This window comes from Aplysia californica, unplaced genomic scaffold (genome assembly GCF_000002075.1).
Source record: "Aplysia californica isolate F4 #8 unplaced genomic scaffold, AplCal3.0 scaffold00107, whole genome shotgun sequence".
In the NCBI taxonomy this organism is placed as follows: domain Eukaryota; kingdom Metazoa; phylum Mollusca; class Gastropoda; order Aplysiida; family Aplysiidae; genus Aplysia; species Aplysia californica.
In genome coordinates this window covers 97,827-114,927 of record NW_004797377.1, presented here as the reverse complement: position 1 = coordinate 114,927, position 17,101 = coordinate 97,827, and the positions used below count along the sequence as shown (strand labels likewise).

Here is a 17,101-nt window from a genome sequence, read left to right as displayed (position 1 = left end):
TCCTCTCTCAATTTATCTTGGAATGACCTGTAGATTGCACATCGGTTTTACCCATGTTAACAGAAGTCACAAAGTTAATCTAGACTAATTTAAAAGTAAAATATGTAAATAAATGGCTAGCAATACTCTTGTTGGGGACAAAGTTTGTATCTCATTCAGGGTTGATGTTGGTTTACACGACTGTCAGCTTAGTGTTCGTTGATTTTAAAGTGGAATGTCCTCAAAAAAGTTTGTCTGCAACCAGACAGAGTGGAGTGATTCAAATAGCTAAGACCCAGAAATGTCCTTGTCCAGTGTCCTGCCATGCTTTTCTGCTGATAGATGTAATAGTATGTAAGGTATTTCCTCTTGCAGAGGACTTACCTTGAAATGAATTCTGGTAAAGAGATTGTTTTATAAATATGCTGTTTGTACTTATTGATGATTCAGCAGAATCACTTAGCTTTATCTTGAGACAAGGAATGCATTTATTTTATCATGACTCTTGTGTGGAGGATTGCAGGTTTTCCCAGCTAGATTTTTTTTAGTTTCCAATTCATGCATTAACTGAAAGGTCACCTCCATATTTTTGCTTCTGGGGTCTTGTTAGTGTATGTGCCGCAAGTATGGCCTCAGAGTTACACATTTTCCTCCGAGTATAATCTCTGAACATTCAGGTTTTGGGTATCTCAAAAGAATTTAGGGAGCAGTTAAAATATGCCAAGCGTCAGTACCACAGACCAAGGGATCTGAATACTTTGCTGTCACATAACTGCATTAGAAGCGGATATTCCTGAGGGGTAAACATAAAGGGAAGGTGCTCCAATAGTATTTACAAAATTTTAGCAGTAACTTCCCTTATTATTGGTATCAAAGCAACTACTGTCAAAGTCCTGTAATTTCTACGGGCCATAGACACAGCACTACACGGTTCAGGCCCGTAAATTCTACGGGCGCAGCAGCGAAGAGGTCAAAGTTAAAGACTTTGTCAGGAAAGACTATTATTTGGTAATCTGGTCTCTGTATGCTTGGTGACAGATAGGTACGTGTTTTTAAGATTGAGATAATATTTCTACATATATATTAGGATTTGTTGCAGCAACTGTTAAGTGATTCCCTTTTCCTTTTTCTCTTTTTCCTCTTTACCAGGGGTTACAATGAGAAAAAGATTGAAAACAACATTGAGTCAGAAATCTTTCAAGTCATCTTAGACGCTGCCAAAGGAGCCTATCCCGAAGAAATGGTACATGCACTGCCGTCTGACTCTGCAGATCAGCTGGAATCAAATCTTGACCGAATCCAGGAGTGGATTGAAATGTGGAGACATCAGCATACTTGATGATGTGGAGCTTTTTACCTTAGCATTTTTTTCTTTCTTTTTTAAAAGAATGTTCTTTTTTAAGGGCGGGGTTTGAGGTATTTTGTTTGGTAAAACTCGTGTTCAACAAAGGCACATCAATTTTGGATTTCGTTACAGCAAGGGACTTTAGTGAGACCGTAAATGGTCATTTATGAGTTTGGTAAATACAAGATATTTTATTGACTTTTATTTGAAAAAGCAGGGCTTCCTTCTCCTTTTGGTGAATGTGAGTTTCACTAACTTTTGGTGGGATGGGGGACTAGGGAGGTTATTTTTTCTTTTGATGTGAAAGTCAAGAGAAGTATTATTATGCACTGGAGTTGTATACATGTAAATAGACTTTTGTTTTCGTAAATAAAGATGTAACTATGTGAGAAAGGAATCTCTTGCTTAAGAGTTATTGGTATGCATGAAAGGGTGTATATGGTAATGTTATATTGACATGTCTTTATTGAAACGTTTCCTGATATCATTCTGTGAGTAACTGAGTGGAGAGCTTTAGAATGAAACATTGTGACTGCCTAACTATTTCTCTCCAAAAGCATTTCATGCTTCTTTTCTTGAAGGGTGCTGGTCATTGGTGCATGGTTTTTGTCTGATTCATTGTGTCATCTTGTTATTGTGTTTTATCCACTGTTTTCAGTCTCAAGTCTAGGCGTTCATTTAGTTTTTCTGCTTGTGAACTTGCAAATCGCAGACCACAGACTCGGGGAGGGGGAGGAGGGATCTCATGGTCTTTCACCTCCTTTCCTGCTCTCCAACCATACCTTGTTCTGTTGTCTGCTTTGGTTTCCACTTCCTGCCCCCCCCCCACTCACATTTAGTGGCGTCGGTGGCCTAGTGGTTAGGCTCTCGGACTCGCAACCGTAAGGTCGTGGGTTCGAATCCTGTCAGGGGCCTGACGTTGTGTCCTTGGGAAAGGCACTTTACATAAATTTTCCTCACTTCACCCAGGTGGGAATGGGTACCCAGCTATAGACAGTGAAAGATCTTGTCAGTTTGTTAGTGTTTGAGCGCTTAATCAGCTGCTTGCACTGTATGCTTCCCGGGAAGCTGAGAATGTTTGTAAGTGTTCTATGGTCTGCTGGGGTAATAATATAGTCTAAAGCGCATAGAGCTTGCTTTCGAGCGGGGTTATGCGCTATACAAATGCTATCTATTATCTATTATTATTTCCTCTCTCAATTTATCTTGGAATGACCTGTAGATTGCACATCGGTTTTACCCATGTTAACAGAAGTCACAAAGTTAATCTAGACTAATTTAAAAGTAAAGATGTAAATAAATGGCTAGCAATACTCTTGTTGGGGACAAAGTTTGTATCTCATTCAGGGTTGATGTTGGTTTACACGACTGTCAGCTTAGTGTTCGTTGATTTTAAAGTGGAATGTCCTCAAAAAAGTTTGTCTGCAACCAGATAGAATGGAGTGATTCAAATAGCTAAGACCCAGAAATGTCCTTGTCCAGTGTCCTGCCATGCCTTTTGCTGATAGATGTAATAATATGTAAGGTATTTCCTCTTGCAGAGGACTTACCTTGAAATGAATTCTGGTAAAGAGATTGTTTTATAAATATGCTGTTTGTACTTATTGATGATTCAGCAGAATCACTTAGCTTTATCTTGAGACAAGGAATGCATTTATTTGATCATGTCGCTGGTGAGGAGGATTGCAGGTTTTCCCAGCTATATTTTTTTCGTTTCCAATTCATACATTAACTGGAAGGTCACCTCCATATTTTTGCTTCTGGGGTCTTGTTAGTGTATGTGCCGCAAGTATGGCCTCAGAGTTGCACATTTTCCTCCGAGTATAAGCTCTGAACATTCAGGTTTTGGGTATCTCAAAAGAATTTAGGGAGCAGTTAAAATATGCCAAGCGTCAGTACCACAGACCAAGGGATCTGAATGCTTTGCTGTCACATAACTGCATTAGAAGCGGATATTCCTGAGGACTGTTGCATTTACTGTGTTTTTGAAAAATTTAATGGGTTGTCTCCTGGCATAATATGTGTGTGCGCCTAGAGAAAGGTACCAAAAGTCACCCCAGACTGTTTTTGAGCTACAGGCTGGAAGTGACAAAAATCACTTTTTTGATCAAAATGTGTTTCCATAAAAAAAATTAAAAAATGATAGAGCCACCATTTCTTTACAATGTGTTCAAAGGGCTTTCATTAATTTGACTTCTAAATATTTTATTTTGAATTGTTTTGAGGGTAGGGTATAATAAAAACATAATGAAAACTGCTTTTAAAAGGTGTTAAAATCTATTCTTGAAGCACGTTTTCTCTTCCCAGCTATGTTTTATCATTGAATTCCATTCGTGATATTGATGTCAACTGAATGCCAAATTAGACATGAATAAATACCTTGAAAAAATCGTTTTCTTAAAGTTTGTATGTGTTCTCACATTTGTTAAACTTAAAAGCTCATTTTCTCCACATTATAATTTTATACCCTACCTCCCAAAAAGTGCAATGTCTCAAAAACTACTTGAGATATCTAAAAATTGAAAAAAATCCTGTGTTCAGCATTGAATTTCCTATTAGGTGCAACCCTTAACTCAAAATGATCAAAATCCGACTTTTGGTACCTTTGTTTGGGCACACACACATATGATAATAATATTCAGTATTGTGTCATTGTCTTCTGTGACCTCGGCCTTATTATGTATTCAAGTGTGTAAAATGTGAATGCACATGCTACCTCAGAAAGATGTAAGAGATATCTGACTGACAGCAGATTAAAAGTAAGAAAAGCTGTCAAAGCTAGCTCAAGAGTCACTGTTATCATGTTCATTTCTCATTCTTTCTTGCCTTACTTGCTGTACACCTTGCATTGTGCCAATGTCTGAATCTTTTGTTTTTTAAAAATTACTCCTTTTATGATGATCAATGTTTCTCCATCACGGAGTCCTCTAGGAACTTTTAATTCAAAGACTGACAAACTTTTCCTAAGGAACTTTGCAATTTTGTTGCTTATTTTTATGAGATTCGCACAAAATGTGACATAAAAGAATGAAACTGACGGATTCAATTTGTGTTAAAAGTCAAAGGGAATTAATCATACTAAAATTGCTTTCTTTTCTGGTACACAAGTGATCTTTCTTTATAAGATAGTTTCACTTGGAAAAAGAAATGTTTAATTTTCATGTATGTAATGGTGTCTGGCACAAACAATGCTGTTTGTCAGACAATGTGTTGTTAGTGACTCCGCAACAAACTGTTCTCTTTGTTGAAGGAGAATACTGTAGTGCTGACAATGATTTTTACTTGCATGCACCCCTTACCATTAACTTTTTATATTCGAGGGGGGGGGGGGGGGTTTAAAAAAAAACTAAAGCTAAAAATGACAGAAAGGTCACTAAATGGGTCATTGAATCAAAACAAGTGAACTATTTGATAGTTCTTCATCTAATGAATGAACTCCTGGTAAAAGACCTGTTTTCGGCAGTTGCCGAAAAGTAATGTTGTGTCCAAGTTGTAAAGGAATGTAATGTGCCCGAGGCGCTGACAGCAGCGTGCCAGAGGTAAGGAGTTAACTAGGCCAGTTCTTGCTGCTTTGATATTTACCTTCCCATAGGGATGTCATTTAGTTATACTTTGGTTTACTGTAATACATGTGATGAAGAAAATTTTCAGATTGGGCATCTGTGGTGTAGTACTAGTAGTTAGGTGATTTGCTGCAGTGGGGTGCAGGAGACCCAAGTTCTATACCTGTGTGGGGAGAATTTTACTACCTTGTTACTTTCTGTTGGGGCGTTGTATCCGTCTCAGCCTAGGTTAGCCTTGATGGGCAGGGTTAAAGCCTGCCTCCTAAATGATTTAAATTGTATCAATAAGGGCTTGAAGCACCTATTAAAAAAAAGAAAATAATTTTGCCTCAGTGTGAAGGAAATTTGTTGTTTTTTTTCATCAAGTGCTGTCAGGTTGCGTCCATTGTATATGATGACTTGAAATGTTCTCGAAGTGCTTTAAAATGTGATCTTTTTGTTTGACTATTTCAGAATAGCTTGTATATTTATGTGTTTGGGGATACGAGTTTGCTATTTTGATGCGATTACCAAGCTGTAGTTGCTGCAGACTTGAGAATATCACAATGAACATTACTTCACTGAATATGTATGAGTATAAACAAGAACATAAAGAAAGCTAATATATCTTCAGATTTGGGTATCATCTTTCTTTATTCATAAGTCTAAGAAGAAAAAAAGCATAGAAACAGCACATCTGTCTGCATATGATGGCATTGAAATGATATGAATATATTTGACCATTTTAAATGTTATCAATGTTCTAAGGGATTATTGCCTTTAAGGGGCAACTAAAACCCCCTCAGAAATGACACAAATGAATAAATGATAAATAAATTAAAATTCAGTTTCCCTCACCAGAACAGAAAAGAAGTCTATGATTGATTTGTCTTTAAAAAGCAGGACACATTTACATTGTGTCAAATGTACACGGATATATATTTGTAAGTAATAATGTACATTTTGATCTGTATTGATTGAACACAATTACATGGATCGAAAGGGGCAGACACTTCTGTTTTTGTGCCTATTTAACTTATATTTTTTTCATGGGAAGAGTAAACATTTTGATAGTTTTCACCAAGGATTAATATTTGAATTTTTGTGTTTTATGGAAGTTATATAAAAGTTTCATGTATGTAAGAAAGAAAAGTCTTTTTGTATGCATACATGTATAAAAGTGTTTGATTGCTTTGTAAAGTCATGTTGAAACAAGTTATTAAAATCACATCAAAGATTTTGTTGCTTGACTTGTTTACTTTCACAAGTATGTCCGGCTCGTGCCTCTATATCAATATCTATGATCTTTCTCTGTGCGTTTTGGACAAGTCAATTCTCGAGGTAACTACTTTTTGCATGAAGCTATTGTATAGAACACAGTACATGTCAACAAGGCACAAGCTCCTTTTCCAGTGCTCAAGGGGAATCCTTTTGTAATGTCTTTTGGTGCCTTTTTTCATAAGTAAACTAGGAGATTATGAATTACATGATGTTACCTACTTCATTGATAATTAATGGAAGATGCTCAGATGTTATTTTCTGTATCAGGAAGGCCTTTTCTCTTTTTGGCACTAGAACTAGAATGTATGTAACGCCTCTTTCAATGAAGTGTAACCTAGTCTTGTTTTGTAGTAATGCTTTAGAACAAGTTAACAATGAAGGTTCTGAGGTGTTTGCCTTCACATTGTTTCCTACTCTTTGTTGACCATTATGGTATTGGTGACTTGAAGTTGAAGATGTGCAGGCCTTCTTGACCTTGCAGTAAAAGTCTGTTTCCCTATAATAAGTCTCCAGAAAGCGGGAAAGTTTTGCGTTTTTAGCGTCTTATTAATTAATCCTGTTGACACCCTCGGAGCACTGTGAGTCGCTTGAAAGTGTAAGCCAAGGTTATCAGAGTTTCCTGTTGCCGCAGTGGACTTCCTCGTACCATTCGCACTGCCTGGTGCTGTCGGAGAAAGCTGTTCCCCGCGGGCACTGGATCCTCTGGACCTTCTTCCCGTGGAGACACTGGATGAAATGGCGGCAGCTAATGGGGTCGGGGACTTGGCCGTTCTTCTGACACAGTGGGTCGTCCTCGTCTGGCAATGGAAGAGTTAGTGAAAATTGGAATAAGTTTTTATCTTCAATAAATCACACGATGTTATCACGATAATAAGATCTAGTCTATACATTTTTTGTAAGGATTTCTGGATCAAAAAATGCTTTTTTGCCGTTGCGAGAGCAAGTTCAAAAGTAAGGGTATCAGAAATCGAGTGATCTGAAAAGTGGGATGACACTCTAAAAAAAAAGACCAACTCCCCCTCCCCAACTTATAAAACCTTTTGACCTAGTGAAAGACTCAATGCTTTAAAAAGCAGAAGACAAATATACATCTTTGAAAACATAATTACAACCACCGTGCATAATATGTAACAAAGAAATACAAGCAGAAAGACGGACTCGCTGTACTGATTACATGCACTATAAATGTAAGAAAAACTGTTGTGATAGCTCCAGTCATAGGGAAAAGCGCTCAGTCACTGGACTTTCCAAGCGACCACCCCCACTACCTGTCATGATCTGTAACAACTCGGCAAATGCATGGATGACATATAAGAATCAGATATTCCGAGAGACTTTTTTCTTGTGATTCGTTGAATAAGCAGATCTACGTTACAAGTACAAGTTCTTTGAGTGCAGCTGATTACTTGAACTTAACTAATCTTTAATCTCACACACACACACACACACACACACACACACACACACACACACACACACACACACACACGCACACGCACACACACACATATATATATATATATATATATATATATATATATATATATATATAAATAGAGAGAGAGAGAGAGAGAGAGAGAGAGAGAGAGAGAATGATAAAAAATCCAACAAAACTACAACTTTTTTTCTAAATGCATGTATCTCGCACAAAATTTGTACAAGATAGAATGTTGTAATTTGGAACAGATATAATTCATTCAAAAGGAAATTGACATAAAATTCAAAAAGAAGATACATGTACATGTACTTATTTTAGAAAACGGATGTGGCTGTTACGAAAACCACCTATAAATGCAAAATGCATCAGTTTAAAAGGTCATGTAAGCAAAGTCGGGACATGATTGGTTTGTTTTTTCCCCTCCTTTTATTTTAAAAATCTAATCTTTCAGTCCCAGTAAACTTTAAACAATATTTCTTTTCTCCTACTGAGTTTTAAAAATATTTTTTTTAAAATTCTGGAATTCCAGGAACCACTGTCCTCCTTTGGACTCGTGACTCGACACATTTTAACCCGTCGTTCGTAATGTTCAGTGGTGGCCAAACGCAAGGATCCACCTAACCATATGAGTACTGAAAGCTACATACACTGTACACCTTATAGTATGGAACTGTTTCTTGGGACAGTAGGGGGGGGGGGGGTGTGAGGTTGTCTAGATAGACAGCATTTGTGGAGGTGATATAACCTGAAAAACTGAAAGGTGAATATGGGCTTTGTCATAGAGGATATGTTCATGCTTTTCGAGACGATCGAGGATTCATAAACACATTGCTATCCTCTTATAGCTTTGCGAACGGGAAAATGGTAGAGTCGTAGATGAAGATCTGCCTTGAGAATCTGTCCCCGTGGTTTTATGCACCCCGCATAATTTAGCAAAATTTGATCATTTTTTGCATAATTTCTGATTATTTTTATCATTCTTTATTTAAAAATTAACAGAATCGCACAATTTCACCTTTTTGGGCTCAGTTTGGATAAAATTCATAATTTTTCTTGCATAAAACGACGGGGACAGGAGAATGTGGACCGTTGAAATGTTGGAAAGTCATTTCTGAAGACATAGTCTGCGGACAGACGTCTCATGGGGCTCATCTACATGTACTGATTTCTGCTCTTTTTGTTCAGCGAGGGGCACTCTCACCTCAAATATCCTGTTGTCTAGAGTTGTCTTATGCAAGCTGTGTAGGTTGTGTAGAGATTATTTCTCCTTGTCAAGCTTTGCCTATCGGCGTGTTTCGCGGATTGAAGGGTGCGATTAGAGGAAGTGACCATGCGTTTGTACGCCTACATTATACAGTAAAAAAGCCCCCGCCCTATGCAAGTGACGAAAGCGTGCGTTTGAGCGGAGCGTGCCCTTGTATGGCGTGCGTTAAGGCGGAGACTACTGTGAATAATAGTGAAATACAAAATTGTAAACTGGGCTCTGTGTTCTGCTTTCGGTTTCCAAACGAGTCACACTTGCGTGCGGAAGTAGTCTACAAAGAGCATTTATTTATTTATCTGTGCTTTTTCTTTACGCAACAATGAACAAGAAATGTGTCTGTGAGTGGTCCCTAGACTTGTACATGTACCTCGCTACTGCTATTCTAGACTGGGTACTGTCATGGCTACCGCTCTCGGCTCTCGGCTCTCTTAAAACTTCGGTACGAAGGGTACCCTTTATGGGCGCAGGTGGTTACAGGGTACCACTGTGGTTCCTGTAGGTCCTACTTCTTTATTTTGCCTGTCTGCCTGCCTTCCTGTCAGTCTGTCTGTCTGTCTGTCTGTCTGTCTGTCTGTCTGTCTGTCTGTCTGTCTGTCTGTCTGTCTTACTTTTCCCCAGCACAAAATGTCATTATCATGTCGATGTGCTTTTCTTTATTCAAAGTCAAAGGAGCAAACAAAACTCTCCAAAAGCAGCGCCGTTGTCTCCGAATTTGAAGAGCAAAATACTGTCCCGCGCTAGTGTTCTGAATAGTGGGTTTATAATAATAGGAAAGTGTTGTAATAGTAAATAATAGTAGTATGCTCGAAACGTCTTATCTCAACAATTGAGTTTTGTTTCAAGTACAAGAGCTTGTCAAAGTGTCAAGTGTCTAAGAATAAGTTTGAATAACAAAAGCTTTTTAAAAAAAAAATGCAGTGGCTAGGACGAAGAGTCTACATAACAAGAGGGGCCACTTCTCTCTTTGAGCCAATTAAAAAAGTGTCCTCAAAATTCGGTGGCGCCCTCTTCACAAAAGTGCACCTTTTGCGAACAGAGTTACCCTACTTGAGTTTACAAAATTAAAGTGAAACTAGCAAGTTTTTGAATAAATTTCGGAAGAACGCTTTTTAAAAATGGTTACGCTGACCTGAGGAAAGGGTGATTGTTTTCTTCGTTTAATTTGACTTTAGAATGAAAGGCGAGAGGTCATTAAAATAAAAAAACAACTAAAACTCCATACTTAACGAACACGAACTGCTGATGAACAGCAGTCGATCTGCGCACGCAAGGAGGTGCTATTCCTATTCTTCTTCTGGAAAAACGAAAGAGAGCTTCAAAACAGACTGCAGCGCCATCTGAAGCAAAGAGCATACTTCCTGCGGACACTTTTTTGGCTGAGTGGCCCATCTTGTTATTTACTATCTTTGGTTAGGAACAGTACGTCACAGAAACGGCTTAAAAGATAGCAAAACTTTAGTTTCTGAGTGAAGTGAATCGTATGACCACGACCCTTCCTCATTTTTGGTTCTTTGATCTCTGCACTATTCTACTGTGGGTACCAACTATCGTGTTGGGAACAAAAAAGGCAGTCTGAGATCGTTGAAAAAGAAGATAATAAGTTTGAGGTATAGCCCTTCAATGGGCTTTTAACTCTAGAAATTAACTAAATTGTGCTTTCGATGGTCATAAACTTGTACATTTATTTTTAAACATTGTGCACCCCCCCCCCCAAATAGTGGGTGGTTGGCGGGTGCTCTGGTGTGGTTTGCTTCTTCTTTCCTATCAAACAGCTATCGTCTTTATCTCCCCTCCTTTTTTATGTTTGTTACTCCCTTGTAACACCCCTAATCTTCGGCACTTGTATGACCTTATTGTGTTGCAAGTGCCGTAAAACTTACAAAAACATTAAATGATAATATGTATTTTAAAAAAAGATTAATTTTTTGAAAAAAAAATGGCTGAAATATACGTTCTAAGTTTTTTTAGGGCTTGCTTGCGTGATAGTGATAGTCTACCCGACACCACCGTTACAGTCTTATGATGTTTAAAATGGAGGGCTCGCGTTATCAATCACATAATCACTCACAAATGGGAATCGACATGGGGATTTTTCTGTGGCCACAATCGTTAGCAACGGCTTCCGCAAACTCGCAGCTCTCATTCTTGGGCCAGTACAGTGTCCCGTCTGCGCAGCGCTGCTCGGCGATCATTGTGCCGTTTGCGCAGGACAAGAACTTGGAGCAGTCGTCAGGGTGGGCGTTGTTACCAGACTTCTTCACACACCTTTCGTCGGCTGAGAAGATAGAAGAGAATCAGAAAAGAACATCTTTGAGTAGAAATAGAACAGGACGACGTCCTTGAATCTGAGGGGCGTTCAATAAATCTACCCTAGCTGTGAAAAGACTTAGTTTGCAAGAGGGACCCCACCCCCTAAAAAAACAAACAAAAAAAAACAAAACAAAACCAAAAGACCCCCCCCCCCCGACAAACGAAAGCAAAACAAAAGCAAAGACAAGAAACAAAAATCCCCAATAAAATACAACAGAACACCAACAATTTCAAAGAAAGGAAAAAATCAACAGGACACCTGCTCATTATGATTATCACCCTACGTTCTTTCTTGTTTCTTTTCAACGACATGCTATTCTTATTTTATTTTTTATTCAAGGACATTTTGTTCTACTTTTATCCGATGGCGTTCTAATCTTAATTCTACTAAGCCTAGAGGCTACTTCTTTCCGTGAATTCCAAGGACCGTCTTCCGGGAACGTTTTCAATCTTGTTTTCTCTGTCAGCCTCATTTTTGGGGTGACGTCTGTGACCTAGTGGTTAGGCTACCGAACCAAACTCGTAATCATGAGGTTGAGGGGTCGGGGTTCGAGCCGTGAGCCTGACGTTGTGTCCCTGGGAAAGGCACTTTACACAACCTCGCTTCACCCAGGTGGGAATGGGTACCCAGCCAGTCATAGACAGCGAAAGATCTTGTCAGTATGTTAGTGTTGTGTTTTAGCGCCTATAAATGGCCGCTTGCACTGTATGCTTCCCTGGAAGTTGAGGTTGTTTCAGAATGCTCTCATGTCTGCTGGGGTAATAGTATAGATTGTGAAGCGCATAGAGCCTGCTGTTGAGCGTGTATTTGCGCTATACAAATGCTATCTATTACTATTATTATCTATTATTATTATTATTATTTCATCACGACATAGCACTGTATAACATGACTTCCTGGCGTGTCTTGGGTTGAAACCAGGAATTAGAAAGCATATGGTCGGCGGGTGCTCTGGTGTGGTTTGGTCATTCTTTCCTATCAAACATCAATCACCCTCATCTTTCCTCCTTCTTTTTTGTGTTTGTTGTTCTCTTGCAACACTTCTTACCTTTGGCACTAATATTTATAACCTTATTGTGGTGCAAGTGCCTTAAAACTCTTACTTTACCAAAAAACAACAAGAACAACCACAGAGATTGGTTCCTTAACCTGAGTAGAAGAGAACAAATCACTATCTATCTTTCGCCTGCGAGCACAACACATCCCACTGAATTCCTACATAAACAGGATCCGCAAGGATACCCCACCCGACTGCCCGTTGTGTGACTACCAGGATGAAACAGTATAACACCACCTCTTTACCTGCCCTGCACTTTGCGACCTGCGTAGTAGATGTACCTTCCTACCTGCCTCCCCAGACATCGGAAATACTCTTTACAACGACAAAACACAGCTGATAAAGACCTGTAAATGTAAATTCTTTGCCATATCGACATGCCGAAGGGATAGAACTCAAATGGTCGTTGGATCGGAAAAGTAAAGTCCCTTAGAAAAAAGACGCAATGCTATGTATCAATTTAAATATATGTCCCCGTGGTTTTATGCACCCCGCATAATTTAGCAAAATTTGATCATTTTTTGGGCATAATTTCTGATTATTTTCTTTTATCATTCTTTGTAAAAATTAACAGAATCGCATAATTTCACATTTTTTGGGCTCATTTTGCATAACTTCAGAATTTTTCTTGAATACAACGACGAGGACAGAAATATAAACGCCAGCACGTACCCAGGATGGAGATTTTAGGTTGGCCGTTGCAGTCATCACGATCGGGGTCCCACTCCCAGACACATGCCGAAGCCAGTTTTGACCACACTTGGCTAGAGTTGCACTGGATGGACTGGATCACCTCAAGGTCGAAGCCGCACTGGTGGGCGATTGTGCAGTCCAGAGTGTCTCGCACCTGAAATAACAGAGACGATTTGTGTCACCGCAGTTTTGGGCATATGGTCGCTTTTAAGGACAAATGGGCTACCCCAGATTCCGGGGGTTTCCAGAAATCTTGACCTACACCAAGAGTGGACATTGCCCTACCTATAAGAGAAATTTGGTTTCGTTGGTGTGTATATTTGTTTGGTTATAGAGAAAACTCTCTTTGTCTTTTAAAGAAACTGAACAAGGGGCAAAAACTTTATCGTCGATTTTCTCAAAACAGCATTTTTCGGATAGCCCCCTTGTGCTTAAAAGCGACCATATGGAGTTATGTATTGGTATCGTCTTAAAGTAAAGTTTGTTCATTCGTCTTTTATAGAGCCTAATATGGAGTTATTGGTATCATCTTAAAGTTTGTTCATTAATATTCTTGCTTTCTATAAACAAAATTACCAATCTGTTTTCAATATAAGTTGAGATATTTCGGATTTAAAGAGGTGTGGGTAACCTAGGTTCTAAAGTAAATTGGAGAGAAAATGGCCGCCAAAGTTTGGTTACTTACAAAGATTGAGAGTCCTTGGAAACTTAATTTACATTTTTGCCTTTTCAGTAAAAGCCACACAGCAAAGATGTTGAGTCAAATATTTAAAAAAATGTCATACGGAAAAAAACGACCTCTTACTTCGATTTCATTATTTTAACGAGCACCTGATAGCTTCACGATGCCTCACATTTGATTAGAACCTGAGGCATCATGATGTTTAGTAGATGTATAGTGGGTTTATCAAAATGTAGGTGTTCTTACGCCCCCATCGACACACTTTATGACATCTAGACTGCCTGTCAAAGCCAACCCGGGCTGAGAGTGATACAACATCCCAGCAGAAAAACCTAGATAAACTATTACAATTTTTTTCGCCACTCGGGAATCGAACTCAGGTCTCTAGTGTACGACCTCGAAACGTCTAACTGCTACACCACAGACGCCGGTATGCACAAAGTGTATGAAGAGGTCTGCGCAATTTGGAAGAAAAATTAAAAACTCCACGATTAATAGCCAAAGAAAACACACGTTTATAACACAATACAGATCAGAAATGAGGAAACAATCCGAAAAAGGCTGTAACGGTTAAAACACTTTTCACTTCACCTAACATTTTCTTTTAAATACTGTAGATTGAAGAATCAATAAAAAGTGAAAACAAACCTTTTAAGAGTCCTACCAGAAGGATAAAATAAGGATCGTTTATCCATTTCTAGAATTAACCGAAGTCTGTAAATATTTTCTATCAACTATTCAAATTAAGTGTTGAAATAAAATGGAAACACCCCAAAAAAAGCCACCCCCAACACAAAAAACAACAACAAAACAAAACAAAAATGTCGTATATGCTTCGGATTCTTACATGGACAGGCCATTGGAACTTAAGAACCACCCTCTCGCATGTACACGTTTGTTTGGTCAGTGGCTAGTTACTGATTCACAAAGTTTTCTTTCAGCTCTCCTAATTCTCCACCCCCCCTTGCTTATCCTTAGAGACAGCTAATGCAATGATCAGTTATTTTGTTAAACATTTCTACTGAATTTTATACCTTTCGCGTGAGTTAAAAAAATTAAATTTTGTGGTTTTTTGTTGTTGTTGTTGAGAAACTTGCTAGCTGGGCCAGAGTCCTCCTGGCGACACTATGGACCGAAAAAAAAGTTTTCGGAACAAATATTAGCACAATAACTAAAATATTGACAAAAGTTTTACCATTTCTACTTTCTTGCTCAACATTCATGTTAACCGATCAATTCTCATCAAGTCTTCGTGTTCTCATAACTCTAAAGGTAATCTACAAATCCAGCGCAAGGCGGGATGTGTAACCGACAGTTCCTTCAGCTCGCTGACTTTTCAACATAAATATTTTAATAAATATTATAAATGTAATATATATATCATAATATCATATCAAGAAGAATAACAGAGGGCGTTAGCATGACGTGTAATTGCTTGATTGCAAATTTAATTTTAAACGTAACGCCAGCATTGTAATAATTTAGACCATTTAAGAGGCGGGGTGCTTCGACTTTGCCTGCCAGTACTAATTATATTCAATGGGATACAGCTTTCTAGTGGTACATGTATAGAAACGAGGAGATACTCGTAAAATAAATTTTCCACACGGGAATCAAACTCACGTCTTCTGTGTGCAACGACGAAGAACCTAATCATTACACCACAGACGATTGTGCGACTCGTGATTGTCGCTGAGATGTTCAAATGCACAAACTACTACTACTACTACTACTACTACTACTACTACTACTACTACTACTACTACTACTACTACTACTACTACTACTACTACTACTACTACTACTAACTGAAAATGGCGCTATACGAAAAGACGTGAGAGTGAGGATGTGTTGTTAAAAAAATATACGCAAGCCCAAGGGAAATCAGACGGAAGACGCACGTTTTAGTCGAGATGCAGCCCGGAAGCCAAGCTATAAAACATATTTTTTCTTCCAATTCGAACGAGTATTATTTTCACATCTTTTCTCCAACTGTCAACTCTAAAAGTGTAATGGTGATACCTTTTACCATCTCCCCCCCCCCCCCCCCCCCCCGCCGCCGAAATGAAAATGTTGAGACAGAGATTAACTCTTTTTTTCTACTACTGAAACATGATTAATGGTCGGCAATGACCACTAAACACATCTCTTTTTCAAGGCCAATATAAAAATAAACAACGTTACAGAGATAAACGAATAAGATGATGCGATGCTACTACAGCCTCTTGGCTTAGGAGTTAAAATCAAATTGAAAACGTCTTCAGGCATATATATGATATATGCAATACATTTCAAATGTCAGCAATATCGTAAGGAAGAAGGAAACAAGGATAAAAGGGTAAAGACGAAAGATGAAAGGAAGCCTGTAAGCTCGCTCCGTGAAAGAAACGACGGAAAAGATTCAGAGAGAAACAGTAGAACATTTATACACTGTTTTTAGAAAAAATAAACAAGCAAACAATTTTTAAATGGCGGAGCCTCGAGTTTGAGCTTGAATTAGCAACGACACCACCAAAGTGAGCAGGAAAGGCTTTATTAGTGTGTTTTCGAGAGCACGCTTTTGTGTGTGTGCGTGTCTGTTCAAAATCTTCCCAGGTTAAAGTGTGTCTCTGAACATAATATTTGTCTCTGAAACCAACTCCCGCCCTTTCCCTTTTCAGAATTATGTTAATACATGTATTTTTGAATAGTTAATTACACTCGGCATTGCAAGTCAAGTTAAAAGAACGACAAACCCACACAAATAGACGTTGAGCGCGATGTTCCAGTGTCTCGGAGACTTACCCACAATCCTGGTTGCACGTTCTCACAGATGGTCGGGTCATAGTAGTAGTATTCGTAGCAATAAGAGGCCGCAAAGAGCATGGCCACAAAGGCGAGTTTGTCCAACATGGTCTTGAGATAGTTGACGTCTATAAAATGTGAGGTAAATTATTTTAAATGCGACTTAGAAATTGGATTCTCTAACAGACTGGCGTGAACTAATGGACGTTAATTGTTTGAAATTTGAGAGAGAAACCTGACAAGTTTCTGTGTATGAAACGATCGTTCAGTTTCTCTCCTTTCAAAAAGCTATGACATTTATTCCCTTTAAGGTCTGAATTCTCCACCTGTGTTGTGAAAATTTAGATGATTTGAAGCGCATTTCGCAGGCAGCTTTCTTAAGTATGCTGGCCTTGTTTGCTCACATTCAAGCGAAATTAAAGTCCGGCAGTGCTGGTCGGTGTTACTGCGTACAGTCTAACTTGAGCAGGGACATGGTTGGACAACAGAGCAACAAGACTGGCCTTATTTGTTTGTTGACTTACGAGGACAGGCCAGGAGAAAATCCAATATTGGTCGTTGTGTGTTTTCGCGAGGACTGGGCAAACATTTCAAATAAACATCGGCACGCCGTTTCCTGGCACACCATTGTCTGTCAGACGGCCACACTTTGCGTGGCAAGTCATCACCGTTCTTGTATTTTGCCAAAATTTTCCAACTTTTGCGTGTGCGGTTGTAGGGTGCTA

At 38.8% G+C, this 17,101-nt stretch overlaps 2 protein-coding genes across 2 annotated transcripts in view; one reads left to right on the top strand and one right to left on the bottom strand.

The window, feature by feature from the left end:
• The window catches only part of LOC101864215 (adenylate kinase isoenzyme 6), a 12,296-nt gene extending 10,575 nt beyond the window's left edge, over positions 1-1,721 (top strand). The window contains exon 4 of the mRNA XM_005095563.3: positions 1,129-1,721. Coding sequence (XP_005095620.1) covers positions 1,129-1,318 — 190 coding nt within the window. The 3' untranslated portion in view covers positions 1,319-1,721. The remainder of the gene's footprint in view (positions 1-1,128) is intronic.
• Positions 1,722-6,756: 5,035 nt separating this feature from the next.
• Positions 6,757-16,484, bottom strand: LOC101848810 (peritrophin-1). The gene is made up of 4 exons (XM_005095582.3): positions 16,377-16,484; positions 12,890-13,064; positions 10,918-11,124; positions 6,757-6,944 (listed from the first exon to the last, which is right to left on the bottom strand). The coding sequence occupies exons 1-4, from the start codon at positions 16,482-16,484 to the stop codon at positions 6,757-6,759; spliced, it is 678 nt and encodes a 225-aa protein (XP_005095639.1).
• Between the last annotated feature and the right edge of the window lie 617 nt (positions 16,485-17,101).